Source organism: Patiria miniata, unplaced genomic scaffold, assembly GCF_015706575.1.
Source record: "Patiria miniata isolate m_02_andy unplaced genomic scaffold, ASM1570657v1 HiC_scaffold_30, whole genome shotgun sequence".
In the NCBI taxonomy this organism is placed as follows: domain Eukaryota; kingdom Metazoa; phylum Echinodermata; class Asteroidea; order Valvatida; family Asterinidae; genus Patiria; species Patiria miniata.
In genome coordinates this window covers 1683107-1704343 of record NW_024037070.1, presented here as the reverse complement: position 1 = coordinate 1704343, position 21237 = coordinate 1683107, and the positions used below count along the sequence as shown (strand labels likewise).

The 21237-nt window shown below is 43.2% G+C and overlaps 1 protein-coding gene across 2 annotated transcripts in view; it reads left to right on the top strand.

The window, feature by feature from the left end:
- Positions 1-21237, top strand: part of LOC119739268 (protein diaphanous homolog 3-like) — a 124407-nt gene that overhangs the window by 101480 nt on the left and 1690 nt on the right. For both annotated transcript variants that reach the window (XM_038214129.1, XM_038214130.1), the window contains exon 10: positions 11965-12187. In XM_038214129.1, coding sequence (XP_038070057.1) covers positions 11965-12187 — 223 coding nt within the window. The remainder of the gene's footprint in view (positions 1-11964; positions 12188-21237) is intronic.

Below are 21237 nucleotides of genomic sequence, written 5' to 3'. Positions count from 1 at the left end.
CTCCAAGCACAAGTACTCCTTCAACGGCCAGAAAAGGAGAGTTGTGGGAGACCTAGACTGCTATAAACTGCTATTATTATTATTATTATTTCTAGTTGACATAGCTTTATCAGCCAGCGGACTACTTTTTTTTAGACTATGAATAGTCCAAAGAAAAGCAGTTTAGCCACTTTGTCCGTTGTAGGTTTCCATCGCCGCAGTGAGTTGATGATGCACCAGGAGCTAGATGGTTTGGTTTAGGAAGCGACGGATGATGTTGCATGTTTGGAGGATGACTGTCCGTTGGAGAATCTAAAGGAGCAGTGGGTGGGAGAGCTGTTGAGGTCCATATTGTAAAAAGTTGTGCACTTTTGAGACTAAAGCATAAAACTTTGTACGTTGGTTCTTCATACAATTAATACAATGATTGGATGCGAGAAAAATATTCATGTATACATCACTCTACTTACCTGTAGAGCGAATACTGCATATGCATTGTTCCCTATGCCGGCAGGCAATTTGCTAAGAGTTTTACACAATAGCGCCCTCACGTGTCCTACCCACGACGCCCTGTGACATGCGCACTACGTTAGCGTCCTCTTTTTCTCTTAGCCGCAGGCGAGGTATATCGTGAAATTTCGATCGACTCGAATTTCACTGTTTTATTTATGCCTCTTAGCTGGGAGAAAGCTATTTATCAGATATAAAGAGAAAGTGTTTATTGTAGAGTTATCATAGTGAGTTATTCTAAGTGAAGTGAGTTAGAAAAATGAGTAAATCTAGGAAGTTGGGGAGGACTGGGTGTGTCGATAATGGAGGGACGTACATCCCACCAGACAAGCTCGAGTTCTCGGGGGACTGCACCGGTGATGGTACGTCACCGCGGCAGCAGTCCCCTAGTCGGCCCCTTCAGCCACTGCCGGCTGTCGGAGTTGACGGACCCGTTGACCAAGCGGGGGGCCGTACAACCCCACCATCTTCGGTCAATATTCACGGGTCCGCCCAACTGAAGGGGAAACGCACCGGCAAGACAAAGAAATTGTATGACGCCGGGGCAGTACCCAAAAAGGGACATACGGCAAAAGGTGGCCCCGCTACGGGGCGCACCGTGCCTGTCCCTGGCCCGTCCACGGGGCACACGCAGCCGGAGGAAGTACTCCTCCATGGCTCAGTGCACCCAGGCCCACCCAGCCCTGTGATTACCACGATGCCTGGGGATGGGCTGTTATATGGCCGGCTAATCGACCGTACAGCACCCGCCTATGTTACCGGCGTGGGGGCGCTGTCGGCCGCCCGGGCTATTGATCGCGTAGAGCCGAATCCCTGGGATTCCCCCGGAGCGTTAATGCTACGCTCAGAGGGCATGCCTCTACATCGGATTTTATTCGTTGTTCGGGCATCCCTGTGTCCCCGCAATCCTCGGCAACTACTCAGAGTCTTTCTTCAAAAAGGAAAAAAATCGAAAAAGAACCGCCGTTCCCGCCGTTCTTCGACGAGTTCTAGCGGGTCATCCGGTCGATCACACTGTGGGAAACGCCACAAGGGTGGCGACCCGATTTCACGCGATCATTTTTTTTTAGGCTTTTCACTCCCTCGCGGCCTCATTGTCAGGCCGGCAGGGAGACTATGGTCACAGCTGGATGACTCCGGGCCAAAGGGCAAACCGCACACGGTTAGCCGTGCGCCAGAGTCCCCGCCAGAATTACAGCCCCCACCCGCCAGTCATCACGGCCGTGGTGGGGTGACTACAGACCAGCGGACAATGCCGTGCACGGAGAGCCGTGCACCGGCGTCCCTGCCCGGTATTAGTTTACACCCATCGGTGTCACTAGAGTCTGAGCGGGGCCCGATACCGGGACACCGTGACGACGCTGCTTCGCCCCCGGGGCCTGGTTCCCATTCCCCGGTGACAACTCGCCCCCTGTACTCTGACAATTCGGCGGACGAGAGCGAGCTGACCCGCACCATGCAACGTCTATCGGTGGCCGAGACCGAACTCCGCTTGGTTCAACGGGATATGATCAGGGTTCTGAATCACCCTGCTGGTACCGAACCTCCTCCTCCTCCTGAGCGTCAGTCGTTCAAGAAGAGATCGGGGCCGACGGCAGAACCGGTCCGGGCTTTTCCCACAATGCCTCTGGACCGCGTGTGCGTTGATCACATCGACGGGATAATGCACGCAAAGACATGGAGTGCCTACGCTAAGCGCGTAGACTCGTATTATCATTTTCCCCCAGGGGATTTTGAGAAATATTTCTCAACTCCAGTCCTGCCGGACTCGGCCATTGACAAACTCGCCGCTGACCGAGGGACGGCTTCATCCAAGGTTCCTTTTACGGACAAGACCCGTGGAAAGCTAGAGGATGTCACCCGTAGAATGGACTCGGCGGCACGCATGGGTATGCGTGCGACGTCCTTTCTTCTTCTCCTATCCGAGTACCTGGCCCTGGGATATGAAGAAGATTTGGTAATACCAGCCGACATGATGGTGGCTGCTCTCCATTGCCTCGATCCTGGCCTATGCTCCACTCTCGACCAGTTTGCTAGAGTGTCGACCTTGGCAACATCGTCACGCCGCGCCAATGTGCTAGATGCGCTTTTCCTCCCTTCACCTGGAGCACGTAAGCGTCTCGACGAACTTCCGTTGTCAGGCCCGGACTTATTTTCTGGTAAGTTTCAGGAGGCCATGGAGGCCGAGGCAAAGCGCCTCAAGGCCACTGAGAAAATAAATCTCAAGAAATCGGCCGAGCCGAAAACCGCCCCCTGGTCAGAGCGGCCCGTGGTGGATTTCGTGGGCGCGCCGATAAAACGGTCGGCCCGCGCTATTCACAACCACATACCGGACAACAACGTCCCCAGTCGGGACGCGGTTTCTGTGCGCCCACTCCCCGGTACACCGGGGCGTGGCGCAAATGACTTATACGTCTCCAGGCGGCCTCCCGCCAGGGGACCCATGGGAGGCCGCCTTCAGGAGTACATGGGGTCCAGGGTGCAGGTGACTTCCGACCGATGGGTCCTCGAAACGATCAGCAGCGGTTACGCGCTCGAGTTTACAAGGACCCCCCCGTCGGACATGCTTATTCGGACAACGCCCGTACCGCCCGACACAGCAAAACGCCGCTCCCTCGAGGGGGAGATCGACACCCTCCTTCTAAAGAGAGCAGTTCGTGTTGTCCCCCAAGGGGGGACCCAGGCAGGTTTCATGTCGACCTTCTTCTCGGCCCCCAAGAAGGAGACCAGCGTGTGGCGTCCAATATTGAACTTAAAACCCCTCAACAAGTTCATACGTCCGAAACATTTCCGCATGGAAACGTTACGGACCATTCTCGAATCGATCATAACGCCAGCGTGGGCGGCCAGTATAGACTTGAAAGACGCGTACTTTCACGTACCGATAAGGCCGGAGCACCGCAAATTCCTACGTTTCCAATACAAGAATATACTGTACGAATTTGTGGTGCTCCCGTTCGGGGTGTCCACTTCTCCGCGGGTGTTCACCCGGATCGTGAAGACGATCGGGGCGGCACTGCGGCGACGAGGGATCATGATTTTCATGTACCTCGACGATTGGCTAGTAGTGGGTCGTTCTCGGGGGGAGACGGAAGCGGCGCTCCAACTAAAGTGGCACCTTGCTTCCGACCTGGGATTTCTCATCAACACCGAGAGAAATCCCATCCATTCCCCTCGCAGGTTCCCACCTTTCTAGGTGCATCCCTCGATCTTCGCAGGGGACTGGCCCGTCCATCGGAGGACCGCCTGCTGAACCTTCGGCAGTGCGTGTCCCTCTTCCTCCCGACGGTAGTGGCTCCGGCCCGAGCCTGGCTCAGGCTGTTGGGCCTTATGGCCAGTCTGGTGGACTTTTTGCAGGTTGAGGATGAGGCCAATTCAACTTCACCTGCTTTCTTTCTACAGACCCTGCTGGCACCCGATCGACCATCCGGTGCCCACTACGTCTTGGCTAGTCCCCCACCTTCATTGGTGGCTAGTTGAGGCCAATATAACGCAGGGCCGCGTTTTCTGCCCGCCCCGCCCGTCGGTACTTATCACGACCGACGCGTCAGGGTACGGCTGGGGGGCTACCCTCCACCCGCGACAGGTGGCGGGCGTATGGGGCCCCGAACATCAATCATCCCACATCAACGTCCTGGAAATGCTGGCAGTCACCAACGCCCTAAAACATTTCCAGTCGGACGTCAGAGGGCAAGCAGTCCTGGTACGATGCGACAACGCCACAGTGGTGGCATACATCAATCACCAGGGGGGCACTCGGTCAGGCCATCTGTGCGCACTAACGTGGGATCTCACCCTCTGGTGCATACATCACGGGATAGCACTGTCGTCAGTCCACATCCCGGGCGAAGAGAACGTCACAGCCGACACTCTCTCCCGAGGCTGGATCGCCCTGTCAGAGTGGTCACTGCTCCCACAGGTGGCTCAGTCGATCTTCCGACTAATCGACCGGCCGCATGTGGACCTATTCGCGTCGCGAATGAACAATCAGCTACCGATCTACTGCACGAGGGGCCCAGACCCCAACGCGTGGCAGACCGATGCGCTGTCGGTGCGGTGGGACGGCCTACTGGCCTACGCCTTCCCACCCATCTCCCTCGTTTCTCGAGTGCTGACCAAGATCGAGCAGGAGGATTGCCGAATCCTCCTCATAGCCCCGTTCTGGCCCCGCCAGCCGTGGTTTCCCCGGCTCGTCCGACTCTTGGTTTCACCGCCCGGTAATTCTACCGAGGAGGGCCGATCTCCTTTATCAGCCCAGCTCGGGAATCAGTCACCAGGCTCCGGGGGATCTTCACCTGACGTGCTGGGTATTGTCACGCGATCCCTCTGCTCAGCAGGCCTTTCGCGACGAGCTGCAACAATTGCAGCCCAGTCCCACAGAGCCTCAACCCGAAAGGTGTACGATAGCCGACTACGCCATTTCTTTAAATGGTGTAGACGGCAATCCATTCATCCCCCCAATTCTTCTGTAGGGGAAGTGGGGGATTTCCTCCTATACCTTTTTAACAGTGGGCTCACGACGGCCACGGTAAAAAATTATCGATCGGCCGTTGCCGCGATCCATCAGGGATTTCCGGACGGTTCCTCCGTTTCCGGCAACCCTGCAATTAGCCAACTGATTAAGGGGATGTTTAATACTCGTCCCCCAGTACGCACATTCATCCCATCTTGGGACCTCTTCAGTGTACTATCCACACTGGCGAGGGCTCCTTTTGAACCAATGAATTGCTCAACTTTGTTACAACTCTCCATCAAAGTAGCTTTTCTATTGGCTGTCGCTACGTCCCGACGACGTAGCGAACTACACTCGTTATCGATGCAGACAGGACACATCCGGTGGGAACCGGGGGCTGTCCGCCTGATCCCTACGGCCGGTTTTCTTGCAAAGAACCAGTCGGAGACCTTTACGCCCCCAGACATCTTTGTCCCGGACATCAAGTCTTTTTCGAACGAGACAAACGACAAACTTTGGTGCCCAGTTCGAGCACTTAAGTGGTATGTCAACCGTACGAAGTCACTTCGTACGGGACACGACAAATTGTTCATCACAACGACCCCGCCCCATGGGCCGGCGTCCCGCGATACAATCACTCGCTGGATCGTGACAGCTATCCGTTCCGTACCGGGCGGCTGGCCAGCGACCCAGGGACCCATTCGAGCGCATGAGGTCAGGGGAGTGTCCACCTCGTGGGCCTTTTTTAAGGGTGTCCCCCTAGGTGAAATCATCAAGGCAGCCTGCTGGAAGAACCCTAACACGTTCTCCGAATGCTACCTGAAGGATGTCCTCCAGGCAGATGGCAAGGCTGGAAGAGAAGTGCTACTGGCGGCCAGTCGAGCCTCACGGAAGCACTAACGGGTGAGCATATAAATATACATGTATATATTTCTATGGGCATTGAGTTTAATGAGGTGTACCTATCATGTGTTCATCCCCATAATGGTTACACCCCCCTGACCTTTTGCGCACGAGCTCTTTGGGTTCCACTTACGAGGTGAAGCCTAGAGCGTCTGGGGTGTTAGGTTTTTTGTTTGGTGTTGTTTGCCTTTGGCCACGCCTCATGTCCTACACCCCTGTAGACATACGGTAATTCGCGTATACCCACCGCCTTACTCGGTGCGAGTCTATGCATATGTAGTATTCGCTCTACAGGTAAGTAGAGTGATGTAGACTCCCCCCCCCCCCCCCCCACAGTAGTGTGGTTGGGGTCTACGAGCGAATACTTACCTGTAGAGCACCCCTCCCTCCTTCCCCACTATACTCGATTCCTTGAGTGCTTACGCAAGTAACGCTTGAGAAAAAGAGGACTCTAACGTAGTGCGCATGTCACAGGGCGTCGTGGGTAGGACACGTGAGGGCGCTATTGTGTAAAACTCTTAGCAAATTGCCTGCCGGCATAGGGAACAATGCATATGTAGTATTCGCTCTACAGGTAAGTATTCGCTCGTAGACCCCAACCACACTACTGTGGGGGGGGGGGGGGAATTTGCCCTATGGTGACTTTCGAGGGCTCAATTTACTCAGTATACATGTACCCAGTTTGTTGATATTTAGAGATGTATATCATTCAAACCGAACTTTTCCATGACCCATATTTGATCTTACTTCATGAATTCTTACCATGATATGAACTTTCAAAGGTAGGGAAAGTTCAAAGCTGGTGAAGTTATGGGCATCCCTAGGATTTTTTTTCTAGAGGGGCCAAGCACTTTTCCCCAAAAAAATCCCTGTATTTTTCCAGCTTATTTTCGATTTGTTATTTTTCAAGAGGTGAGAGGTCAGCGGGCTTTGGCTTTATACATGTATACCCATTTTCTACTATTACTTCGAAATGCAAACTTTTCATGTCCCAAAACGAAATAAAGAAACAGAAATTAATTTTGACTATTGTTCTATACAGGATCTTATGAATTCAGACCCAAAGACGAATTTGTTATTTAGAGCATCTGATCCCCATGTCCTCTGTTTTAATGCCTGGTGACGCAGGTGCAACAGAGCATACATGTATACATTGTACTGCTTTGATTCCGTGCAAAGGTCATAAATCAGAAGTTGTGAAGAATAAAAATTATTGTATTAAACACTCTGTTTTAAACCGGTGTGAGTCTGGATGGGTGATAATTACCCATCCAGACTCACACCGGTTTTAAACAGAGTGTTATAATACCTCCGGAACACACATTTATTCCCTTATTAAAGAACCTATTAACACTTATCGCAAAGAGAAGGGGTTTGCCCCGGTGCTTCTGTCAGTGGCTGCAATATGGCGCCGCAGCACCTTGTAAACCCTTATAAAGGTGATACATAATGGGTCTCACATTTTTCATAAACTTCATTTACCTGTTCTAAGTGCCTTGAGTACCTAATTGTTGGTAGATAAAGGCGCTATATATTGGGGTATTTGAATTGGCTAGTCTTGTCTTATAGTTATCCGGTTGTGGACGTTGGTACCACGAGCAGATATGTGATGTCACACAATGAAATAAAAAATAAGGTCCACGCTCAGCATTGAGAAGAATACATGTATGTTTAAGAATTACCTTTCAAACTATAGTTCATATCAACAGCTGAACATGAAAAAAGAAGATTCCGAGTCCATATGAATATGATATTTCGCCTCTGGGACCATATGATCATGCTATTTCAGATGTATGTTGCCTAGCAGCCGCTTTACTCCTTAGCAACAACCCTTCATAACCTGAGTAACTTAGTTAAAATTTATCTGCTCCGGCTAAATAAATATAATTATTCCATTATTGTCACCAGGGGTGTTATTTAATCACATAAACATGCTTAGAAATTTTTCAGGGTAGTAAAACAAAAGTTCCTTAGCAAAGGACCCATGAAGTGAGTAGACCAACATATATTCTTTGAGGTTTGAAGAATGGTTTCAAATTTAACTAGTGGTACACCTTGACACAAAATGAGGCCACATTGAGCTCAAATAAACATTTGCCCCATTTGAGTCCCGCCTTGGATGAGAGCTGATGTTTGCTCTTATAGAAAATGTGAAAAGTGTGCATGGGGGAATTCGCCTATGAAGAGGATACCAGGAAGAAAATGCATGTAGTTTATTCATTAAAGAGGGTTGCTTTGGACATTGCTGGCTCCTTGCCTGAAACCCAAGATGGTAATTGCAGGCTTCAAAGGAGTACCGGTAGGTGAATTATTTCACAGAGTGTCTTGTGGCTAACACTAGCTGTTGCCAAGAAATTACATAGATTATTCAGACTACGTGTCCTGACAGAATAACATTCGGACTAAGACAGACATTTTGGCTGTATTCACTGAGGTATGTAATATTTCGGGTATACATAAAACAAGAAACACTCCATATAACCCCATAATTAACGTCAAAGCAGGTTGTTCTTAGTGTAGTGCCAGAATATCAACCATTTCTGTTCCTGCATGAAGCCATTACCTTCCGTAGGAGGGGAGCTTTTTGGTCTCTCAATGACTGCCTTCGTGAGATGTTTCAGCACCCACCCGTTCATGCACCCCAGCACCTAATTCTGTTGAAGGCTCAGCATGCACAAGTATTTGTCATCATCTGATAAGGAGAGTGGTGCAGTGCAACTTGCGAGATCCTCCAAGGCTTGCTTGAAGACAGCCTTGGAGGAGGTTTCTACATAAAGAACTTGATCAATTAAACAAGTTCAATGAGTCCACGTGTACAAGGTTGAGAAGTGATAACCAACCCAACTTTGTCACCAAATGAACTTTCAACAAGTTGTATTTGTTTTGGAGATTGAAAGTTAAATTACCAAGATACTCTGTCTTCAATCTGTGGAATTTTGGTGTTTAATTGATTTATCTGTGGTCGAAAAGGTAAATATTTAGGTAAATAATCTGTCTAAGTCTGTCTGTGAATAGATGTATAGCTTTTTGGACACTTCCAGGGGACCAATTTACTGCTGGCTATTGCTTCACTGGAGGGAGAATGCGGAGGTCTGGATACACTGCTATGTTAACCATATATATTATATGGATAATAATCAGGATGGGGTAAAGGTATATAAACAAGTTTGTTGTTTGCACCTCTTATGAAGGACTAAATCTTTGCTGCACTCGCAAAATGCAACAAATCTTAATAGAAAACCGATTTTTCTTTTGGTCCAGGAACAATTTGATCAAGTTTCAAAGCAAAATGTTGTTTTTTTACTTATTTATCTTTGCCAAAAAAAACTGAGCTCAGATTGTATTTGTTCTCACCATGGCAAAAGTCACCTCGCTAGCAGGGGCAAGAGGGATCATACTCAGGTTTTCACCACAGTGTGGAAAAAGGTGCGCGCAATGCAATGGGACAAAACGTAAGCATTTTATGTTGTCACGAAGTGCAAAAACTTTCATAAATTAATCACTGTTTATTTAAGAAAGAATGTTCTATGACTATAAATTTAGCAAAGAGTAAAGCATGAGCTGTTGGACAGTGCATAATGTTTCCAAATTCTGTTGCTGTAAAGTGGTTGAAAACATTTTTTGGAAAAAAGGATTAACTTCAACAGCGATTTTCTCGATAAGAACTTTATTCCAGATTCGGAGGTTTTGGCCACTTTGTTGGCAGCTGCATTTGCAAACTTTGAAATCTCACTTTGAAATGCTAAAATGATTAATATTTCACAAAATTAATATTCAATGTGATCGGTCGCCTGCTCATTACTGAAAACCAAAAACACATACTTTTCAGGTTCTGCTCAACTATAATTTAGAAGATTTTGGCAACAACAAAAAATGAAGATACGGCATACCACCAACCGATAATGTAATATTATCGGTTGGTTTAGTGATACGTTATCCGTTTGTTACTAAATTACGAGTTGTTACAAGAATTCTCATCAACGAGTAGTTCTCTCTTCTAGTCCTGGTCTTCCTCAGCACCATGCTCTGTGGTTCAGGATTCTCAGACCATAGGCTGAGTAAAGATTCCTTTTTTTTCCATCCTCATCAGCCTTTTTCTACCCAGTCTAACACACCCAGAAGCTCAATGAGCTGTATGTTCTGTGGTGGTCATCTGTATACTTTCATATAAAGTACCCGGTATAGATGAACTTCTTGGGAATAAAAAGTGTTTTCAAAAAAAGTAGAGCTTAATGCCGAATTTGCCTCTATCATTTTCACTGCTCATCCATGGGCCATTAGCTACTAGTCTGCAACACTAATTCAACAGTCTACATCTAAAAACTTGATTTATTACCACAGTGTGTTACACTAGCCACGCACTAGCTAACAAACTAAATATCGATCAAACTACTCCAACAATGGGAAATTATATGAATATTAAATAGAGTAATTGAAAAAAAAAATACCTAAAATGTTCCCGATGTCCCCTCTGAGTCTTTATACCATTGGATACTAACTCCATGTAGCAAGATAGCAATTTGAAATAAATGGCCATTTTAACATTTCCGTATTAACCAGCCAAGGAAAACAACAAACATACAACTTGTTTGCAATTATATCAGTGTAAATATAAACAGAGGCTATGGCCCCAATATAGAATTAGGATCTCAAGGTATACAAGGGCAGTAGTACCATCAAGCCTACTTTACTCAACCGAAACATACACATTTTATCAACATCATATCCAGAAGCTAAATCAGGTTCAACTTCATCACTTTTGTGCTATTCTCAACATCAAGTGGTGAGACCACAACACCAACACCAAAGTCCTTAGAAGGGCAGGTATGATCAGCATTAAGTCCATGCTGCTCGCACGACAGCTACGTTGGAGTTTTCATCTTGTCCATATGACATCTGCCTACCAAAAGCGATCTTCTACAGGAAACTAGCTCATGGGCTACGTACGTTACAAGGACTGCTTGAAACGGCACCATCAAGCAGCTAGTTTACCACTCACCAGCCGAAAAACTCAGGAAAACATGGCGCTCACTCATCAAGAAAGGGGTCCCTGGTAGCCAAGAAATCCTGGAAACAAGCAGTAGAGGAAAGGAGGATGCGAGAAGCCATCTTTCCAATGCAGATACTGTGACTTGCTGTTATCAGCCAGGATTGGCAACTATGCACATGAGAAGTCATACCAACTCAAGCTACTATATATGACCAAAATTATCATGAACATTACATCAACCCCTAGAATCATTCATTCATTTCTAGTCAAGCTTGTACCATTCTGAGCAGCAATGTCATTGCTTATAGGAATCTGATCTATAAATAAAGGCACTTATTCAACGTTAATTAATCTGTAAACATTTACACCTTTTGCCAATACTGATACATTATTGGTTGATTTTTGATGCGTTTTCAGTTGAAACAGTATCCTTTCTTTGGTGATACATATGGTTAGACATTTGATTTTGATTATTTTTTTTTATTACATTACCCCTGGACACGTGATACATTATCAATTTTCTGTCAGTCAATTTTTGCTACATTATCAGTTAGTGACACAATATCGTTCAATTTGTGTGACATTATCAGTTGGTGATATGTTTATCCTTTGGTTACTACATTAATCAGTTGTAACAACTCCTTATCATACTGTCCTGTCTTGGGCCCCTTACCAAATGTAATAGGGGGCTGGGTCTACATTGTAATGAAACTCTTCTTTTGCTCGGGGGTGCTCCACACAAAGAGGGAAGGGGTACAAAAATCAAGGGGGGGAACTGAGGCTTTTTCCTGTTTGTGACTTTGATTCTTGGGTTTGTGAGATCCTTGTTGGTTGATTATATTAAAATGCCATTTTTGTGTTTCCTAGACCAATTTGACAACCAGGGTAGCTAGAAAGATGGGATAGGAATCAGAAGAAAAATATGATTGCCCGAATTCTCCACTTTATGCATGTTCTCCTCCTTAGTTTGTCCGGTTTGAAATGGTAAAAGTGACTCTTCATGCAAGTGTACAGACATTGAAGTAAAATGTTGGAAAAACAACAAAGGCTCACAACAAATTAACAACGAAACAAAGCAAGTAAATTTAAAAACAAAAAATCTTCTTTTTTTATAATGTCTGTTTGACAGGAGAATGTCCAAGATGAAGCCTCTCCAGCCATATCATAAGAAAGAGGGTAGAACACACATTGAAAGAGTAATTGAACAGTCATGCAGTGATGCCGATTCTGAGAAAAAGGTCATGAAAGGAGGAAGTGTAGATGATACTTCTAATCATGTCGCCACCCTGAGGAAAGCATTCAGTTCAGATGACAGCAAGCCATACAGTAAGCATGGGCAAGAAATACTTAAGGTATGTATCTTGTTAGCTCATACAGAGTATTTAGAGGGGTCAATTCCTTTTATAAATAAAGACACTTCTGTGCATATGTCCCTGGAGAGCAACATTCCCTTCTCTACACTCCATAACTCATCCCAAATTCCTTGTGGTTTGCCAACCGTACGTGTTGTTCCTTTTTGTTTATTCCTTTTTTAATCCCTTTTAGTTCTACCCTCTTAAAGCTACAGTCCATCATTTGTAATTCGTGCATTTTGTTCGTTTGAAGCAACAAAAGAGTTCAAAATCTAATGAAGGATACTGAGCAACTAACCTGATGAAGTTTCAGCTAAGCTTCAGCTGTACATTCCGAGAAAAACAGCATTCTAAGATCTCAATTTCAAATCCAAAGTTACTGAATCATGTTTTGAATTGTTTTGAATTGCAGCTATACGCGACGTCGCGCACTGATCCGACGAATTATAACAACCGCGCGCGCGTGTGCTTCGTTCCAATACTTGTGCGCGCTTGCACTGAATAACAAAACGAACTACTAATTTAAATTTTCCTACGGTGCTTCTTAAGAACCACCGTTGGAAATGCCTTCTTTCGTTGATTACTTCAAAATGACAGCTTGCCAGAAAGAATAATTTCACAGGGAGTTTAGTCCCCTTACTATCTTTCAACCAAGTTTTGTTTTTCAACAATAATTACGCCAGTTACTTTTCGGATGGCTGCAAATGATGGACTATACCTTTAAAATGCAAGAGTAAATTATAACACTGCATCAGTGGGTGAGGAGGAAAATGTGAGTGGATGTCAGACTTGATTGACCCAAATTTGTATCTTAAGTTCAAAGGCCATACAAGGTATGTATTTGTATTTGGTTATTATGTGGAGGAATCTGTCCCAAATTAATGTGTCAAAGTTTGAATATTAAGAGGTTAACTTTAAAGTTAAATGTCTTTGCTGAATTTTCATATAATAATTCTCTTGGAAAGTATAACAAAACCTTTAGAGCACTCTCCAGTCAATCTGGGTTTCCCCCCCCAAAAAAAATGGTTTTCTCCTGTGTCACCCACATATGCCGAAATTCTTTTTCTGTGTATATTTCCAGTTGAACAATGTATAAGGTAAAACAGTGCTCACCTTCACGTTGGTGGTGCCGAATTTTCTGAGGTTCCGTTCGTCAGAGCTTGTTGGCAACTGCTGCATCGTGCTGGTTAAATATATTCGGATACCGGTATATATTTCTAGTTATATACTTCCAGTTATACACAATTATTTCAGACTTCACCCGGCATAAAGTATTCATGTACAGATTGATACAGGCAGCTTCGCATAGAGCTTGTTAAAATAGCATAAAAGTCATAAAAATGGTCATAAAAATGTCATTAAATGATCATAAAAATTGAAAAACATCCTGCAAAATGGCACTGTATATGGATTTTATAGGGTATCTACATGCACATGTTCTGTCTGAATCTAACACAGATTATGACAATATCTGTTGCTTCCCAGTCCATTTTGGGGTGCTCAAAACTGTAGAACTTCTTTTTAAAACAATGTTCCTGATATTTGGGTTTCCTCTTCTTCTTTTTTAACTCACTCTGTATACGCCTCACTTCGATTTTCTATATCAATTTATGCTACCTTACCGATCATGTATTTTAACCAAAAAATGTTGGACTTAAAGCATGGAACAACAGTTTTACGGGAAATGTTGCACAAAAAAATCTCATCAGGCCCAAAAATGAACATCTTCGAGGGACGATGTATGAGTTTCTTTTGTAGGAATGGACCCTGAGACAATTAGGAAAAGTTTGACTCAGAGCTACAACATGTCCTCATGTTTACAGATGGACATATCTTTACAGACCCTTATGGTCTGTAAGGATTTGTTTAACGATCAGGATCTCACACATTGATGGTTCAAAAATTCAAAATTACCTTTTAGTCACTAAAAATGCTATGAAACATTGAGTCAACGTTAACATTGGGTCTTAGGTTCATTAAAAGTAACATAGAAATCGTCAAAAATGGTGGCAAAATAATCCTTAAAACTTAAAAAGCCTTATTTTTGTTTGTTTAATCATTAATAATTTTCTTAAAAGATACAAAGAACAATTTATTCCCTGTACTCTTGTTTAAAATTGTGCATACAGTAGCTTTTCCATTCCAAAAAGTAAGTACACAACATAGCTAGTTTTGGAGTTACGTAAGCATAATATAACTGCATTAAAGGGAATGTACAACATTTGCTTTTGCTGCAATTTTCAGAAATAAATGGATTTGGAGGATTAGTATGTTATGGCAAATATTGTTAAACTGACTTGCTTCACGTTTTGGGTTCGGAGATGCTGGGAAATCCAAGAAAACCAACCATATTCTTGTAGTCTGGTTCCCTGACCCCACTTAAGATGAGGCGGAGCAATTTATAGACTTAGGGGAATTGTATGGTCAGAGAATCAGTCTAGCAGGCTTGTACCCCTTCACAGGTGTGTAATCAATTGCAAAGAAAATGCGGAGTAACTAAATGTGAAAAATTAGGAGCAGTTGTTTTTTTTTAAGCCAGTTTTCTCCAATGCTGGTTGGAAAAATAGTGTTTGAAAAATACAAGTTTTCTAGAAAATGACAGCACACCAGGAGCCACGATTTTACAGGATACTTAAGACTGTCATTCCCTAACAATCCAGTGAGATATTTCATGATAATTTGATCATTTTGTGTTTTGATGTTTGCAAATGTTGTATCTTCCCTTTAACCAGCCTTTACAAAAGCTACCAAGAGTGATAGGGGTGAGGTTGTTTGATAGTTTGTGATAGTTATAAGTATAGGACGGTTAATAGGTCACAACTGTGTTCAGGAAAAGACATGATGTTTAAGAGGGGTTACTCTTTTGTGCCAATTACATGTGGTTTGCATGTATACAAAGAGCATTAAATGTATATAGCGTGTTTTTGTCAGTATAGATAAATACCTACGACATCAGGCAAGTGTAGATCTCAGTAAAATTAATGTCCATATTCAGAAAAGGACACAAATGTTAACGATGTTTAAAAATTGGTATGAAGGCAGCAGGACATTTCACACAGAGATTTCCAGTTGGATATTGTTAGAACATTAATGCCCCTCTTACAAGTTGGTTACATAGCTATTTTATAAAATTGCTTTCCCCGTACAATTGTGCTCCTTTATTTAATATATAATCTTAATTACCCAATCATCTTCATATTCATCTGCCCGAATTCTGTAACTTCTGTTTGTTACTGCCTTTTACAAATCCTTTTCTGTTTCGAGTAATAACAAAGAAAATCTGACAGTGCACTTAAAGATGTACATGCAGGAGCATACCACAACAGTAAAAATTTATACGACAGTATAAACTCAGCAATCGCTAGAACTTTTTCGGGATAAAAATTATTTTCAGCATCTAGAAATCAAGTGAGTTAAACTTTTTGAAAATGGCTTGATAAATATATTTATACGATTTCATTGGATATATATAATATATATATATATGCAATAAATTCAGAATATGAGTTAAACAAACTGTGGCATATCTCTCTTCTGGACAGACTGTTTCGTACCATAAGGCACTCATCAACAGAATGACGAAAAATAGAATACAAGTAGCATCTTACCTTATTTCGAATCAAGCGCACGCGTTACGCGCGTTACGTCATTGAAGTTAGTATGCGTTTACGTCACTGAAGTAAGAACACATCTGTCTCGATGCCTGCACTTGGAGACGATTTCGCTTCTCTTATTCAGTGTACCTAGATCTGGCCTACATATGATTATGTACTTCTCTGCTATACACAAATTGCATCTCTTGTTTACGTTAGAGTATGGCAGTGCTTTCTGAACAATGTCCCATTTGATTTCATAGTCTTTCCCCTCGTCCTTTAAGTCCCATATATGTTTACTTAGCTCTGTTTGCGCCCTCTTGCTCTCGGATCGGAATGACTGCTTGTGGTTCGCCAGTCTCGCCTTGAAGGTTGTGGATGTCAGCCCAATGTATGCCTCCTTCCTGCCTTCGCTCGTGACGGTGGCCTGGTACACGATGTTCTTGCTGAGGCACTCCCCGTTCAGCGGGCATTTCGGGGGCAACTGCATGTTCTACCACCGACGTCGTCCTCTTGTTTTACGTTGCCTTCATGTTCGGCATGCAGCTGTACGATAACTTTACTGTGTTCCGGTTGAGCACTTTGTGAAGTTTATGTTCCTTGGGGAAGCGTTTGTCTATAATCTGAAGGAATTTCAGCTTCAACGACCCTTGCGTGTGCTTTGTGTGCATGTACGCACACCCAACACACACTTCCGCAAACAGCCGTACAGTAAGTCGAGGAGGATAGCCTTGACACAACCGTGGCGAATTCCTTATGTGTTTCTTTATATTTTCGGCCAAACTCGGCCGAGAATTTCTGATGCGCATATATTACACGATATCCAATCAAATTTATCGAATGCAGGTTAACTCGTATCTATTCATGTTGCAACCGTAGGAATTAACTGCAAGAAACGAGGTATTGACTTTGGGATTGAAATATACGAAACTGTCATATAGGGACTTGGTGAATAAAATCGCTCCCTGAATTCGTACCATGTGCAACATATATTTCATACATACGACACATGTATTTTAACGCGTACGTACGAATTGTATGTCACCTATGACATACGTACTTCACGTAAGTCGTAGGTATAACATATAAATCGTACCTATATGTCGTATGACATACAAGTCATACATACGAGTTACAATACATATGTCGTACATACGAGATACAAGTCGTACTCACAAGATATGTCGTATGTACGACATATTCGACAAACAAGTCGAACGTACGAGTAAAAATTCATATGTTGTACACACGAGATATTAAGTCGTACTTATGTACGACAAAGTCGTATGCGACATATCGTACCCTGTCGACTCGACATATAAGATCGTACGCACGACATATATGTCATACCGGCACCTGTCGACATTATGTCATATGTGTGATATGTCATACCCTGTCGACATATTATGTCGTACCCTGTCGGTATATTCGTCGTACCCTGTCAACATATATATGTCGTACCCTGTCGATATATTAGTCGTACTGTTCTTATTCCTCCATGATACGACATATAACTTATAACTCATTCATACAAGTTAAAATCAGTCTTAAGTTAGCTGAAGGAAAAAGCCCGGTCGGTGCCTACAATTGACGGCCCCGAAGTGGTCTCTGTGCGCGGTGACATCGTTTTTGCCGGCGTGCGGTTTGTAGGCCGTTCGCCGTTTTGTGAAAAGTCTAATTTTTGATCCTGTTCATTTCATTTTCGACCCAAACTATGTATAACTATATAAATATTATTGTACTATTATTTAAGATTTCAAGGGGGTGTTTTACAATGATTATTGTTACCACAGGGACGTCTGGTTTATAAACCTTTGGTCGCATTATGCAATTTAATAAATATTCATTTTTTTGGCAGCCATTATCCAATGAGAGAAGACTATTTACCATAGCGCGTACTAATTATCATATTGAGCCTACACGGTTGCGTCAAGGCTATCCTCTGCCTCGATTTACTGTACGGCTGTTTGCAGAAGTGTGTGTGGGGTGTGCGTACATGCACACAAAGCACACGCAAGGGTCGTTTAAGCTAACGGTATAGTAATAGTGTCGCGGCGCGCGCTGTGTGCGGTAGTGGGAACAAGCTCGTATGGAAACAAACTGAAAGCCTTGGTCAAGGCTATGGTACCCTACAAGTCGGTCTTTCGAAATCTTAGTACCCCCGTATGTAAAACGCTATGGAGTTTGAGATTTCAATAGGAACAATAGGAACAAAGGAGAGTAAAAGAAGGGAAGTCAAGTGGACAATAGTAGTACCCCATAACTACCCCAAAAAAAACATGGGTGGGTGCGCGTGTGTGTGGGTGTGTGTCCAGAAAAAAAATCTTGTCAGCGCGATAACTTGAGAAGTAAATCAAATTAGGTTTTGCCCTTCACCGACGTATAAAAACTGTATACTCAGTGTGTTACCTCCCCAGTGAAAGTTGAAAAAAATTCACTCAGGTGGGACTCGAACCCACGACCTCCTGCTTTCTAGTGCAGATGTCTTATATTACCACTTGACCACCAAGCTAATGGGATCGGTTGGCTGGTTAGAATCTGATGTACATTAGCATACGTCGGTGAAGGGCAAAACCTAATTTGATTTACATTACCCCGACGCAAAATTCCATCTTATGAACTTGAGAAATACTTAATATATGAACTTCAAATTTGGTGTGTGAATTGTTCTTGGTAATCCTAAGAAGTCTTATTGCATTTGGGGCCGAAAGGTCAAGGTCACAGTGGCTACAACAATAGAAATCTTGGTGTTTTTTTGTTGTCTCTTTACATTCACTCACTCTTTTACATCACATACAATGACTTCCCAACAGAAAAGCCAAAAAAAAAACACATTATATTTATTCTAAGATCATAGGGATTAATTCAAATATAACCTACAGAAAACAATAATGATGTCAATGAACGTTCCATGTGACCCAGGTACATGTAACCCCCGGTTCAGACAGGCGTTCCAGAGTCCAGAGCGACTCCAGGTCGACGTTATTCGCCTGGCCGTGTAATACGTAATCGCTGCATCGACGCTGATTGAGAACGTACTGCGCGAAGTGCGCACGTATCGAAGAAGACAGCTAGCACGTTCTATATCTATGAACACGTACGCCATGTGCGCTCACGTTATCTCTTGCACGTCACGCCACGTACGAACAATTTGTATTTCAAGACTGCGCCGTGCCTGTACAACATGGATACTGGAAGTCTTGGTTTCCTGCTTTAAAAAAAATGCATCTTGTGTTGTATTGGGGTGACAGTGGGACGTACATATATTGTAAGTTTTTGCTCTGTAACACGACATCGAAATCTCGTGTTTGAAAGGATGTAAATCTGCAAAAAGAAAACTTTTAAATTATAAGGCACTGCGTCGCGCATTAAACACATTGCCTGCAGTCCTTATTTTTGAAGGTCACTGCTTATTTACATACATTTACATACATTTGAATTGAGTTCGACTCATGACTAGAGCGACGTCTGAAACCAAGTCGCTCCTGAGATGTTCTAATGACTCCAACAGTCGATCTTTCGCCATCGAGCACGTCAAGTCGATCCTAATTGTTTCAGACGTCGGACTTTTGACGCATTTAATTCAAATCTAGACTTTCATTTGGTTCGGCGCGACTCTGGAACGCCTGTCTGAACCTAGTGTTAGTTGATGTCGAAAGAGTGGTGTTATGTCATGGGAACAGTCACGGTTGCGGGGCATTTGTGTTTGTAAACACACCTGACTTGTTTTTTAAGTTGTTGTTAGCTCCTTCGAATGAGTTCAGTGAGGAGTTTGAAAATGTACAGTTAAAAAGGTAAAAAAAAATTAAAAAAATCGCAGTACACCCCTTTAATCTCATCATTCAGCTTGGTAATGGTATCACCATTTTCTGATTCAACACCCCCTATTAGGTAAAATAACTGTTACCAACTTCTACACAAACAAAATCTCTTAATTGAACATTTTTTAAATATCAACTTGACTATAATTTATAAATATCGACTTGACTATATAAAAATGTGTTAAGCTTGTCTGTACAAATTTGTCAGGACACAATTGAACAGAATTTAGCATTTGTTAGAGAATCCCTGCCATTTTGCCAAAACATGAAGTATTCAAAAACAGTAAACTTCATTTTGGATGTAATAATATGAAATATCCCCTAAATTTGTAATGTTAATGCGTGTTAACAAGAGTGTTTAGGAAAGGAAATTTGTCTTTGACTTGTTTAACAAGTGGCCGATTGTAGAACGTGTTTCGGACGCTGAATTCAGGCCCAGTTCAAATATGTTTGATATGAAATCGAGATTCTAGAATTTTTTTTTCTCGGAATATACAGCATTATCTGAGCTGAAACTTCATTGGATTAGTTGTGTTAAACGCCCGTGTATAATAGATTTTTAGCACTTCTGTTGTTTCCAACGAACAAAATGCAAAAGTTAAAGGTGATCTCCTTTTTAATCATTTTTGAGTAGCCACACAATGGTCATTGGTAAGGTACAACTTGCACATCTTGCCTTCAGTAGAAGCATCTTTTAGAGCGCTCTAAACAAATCATAAGAATTCGGGAAAAAATTTAATAAAAACAAAATATGTTTAAGGGTCCCTTTAACTGTTAAGAAAATGATGTGTTCTGGATGGTAATAAGTTATATGTTTGGGGCCCAGCAACGGAGTATGCACGTTTCCCTGTATTCATGGTGGTGCGAGGGATGACCAAATTGCTCCCGGGAAGGGGCCTAATTTGCATAAATCCTCTTATTGCTTTTAAAAAAAAAATTAAAATGTATATTTTGGTGATTCTACTTACACATCCTTATTCCAATAGCATTTTTCAACAGATTTAAATGACTGAATCATTGTGAGGACATAGTAACGATACAAAATGTCTACCATTATACCCTAAAGTTGTGCACATTTCCCTTGTTTCAAGATATTAAATAGTCTTGCCAAACCTCGGTTTTGATGAGCTTCAAAATCATCAAGTTGCTCACTGGCCTAGTTACCCTATTAAAACCTTATGGAAAATCATGTCAACATTAATAACATTGATTTTTTGCCCAGGTGTCCACCTCATTTTAATCCCCTTTCCTTTTTAAAAATATTTTTGTTGGGGGGGGGGGCTAAATATCAAGATGTTATCATTTTTCACATTGTGAATTTGAAGCTCGTCAATACTGCGGTTTGGAAAGATTACTTGATATCTGAGGAAAAGGTAAATGCGCGCAAAAATGCACGAGTACAATGGTAACCATTTTTGGATCTTTAGTATGTCCTCGTAATCATCCAGTCTCTGATATGCTCTAGAAAATATTCTTTAAGTAAGGATATATAAGTAGAATCCCAAAATATACTTTTCCAAATAAATGAACAAAATTAAAATATACCCAAATATGGGAATAAATATATTACATGGCAGGCTTTAACGCTTTATGCAAATAAGGCACCCTTTCCAAACTAATTTCAGCCAAGTTTGGT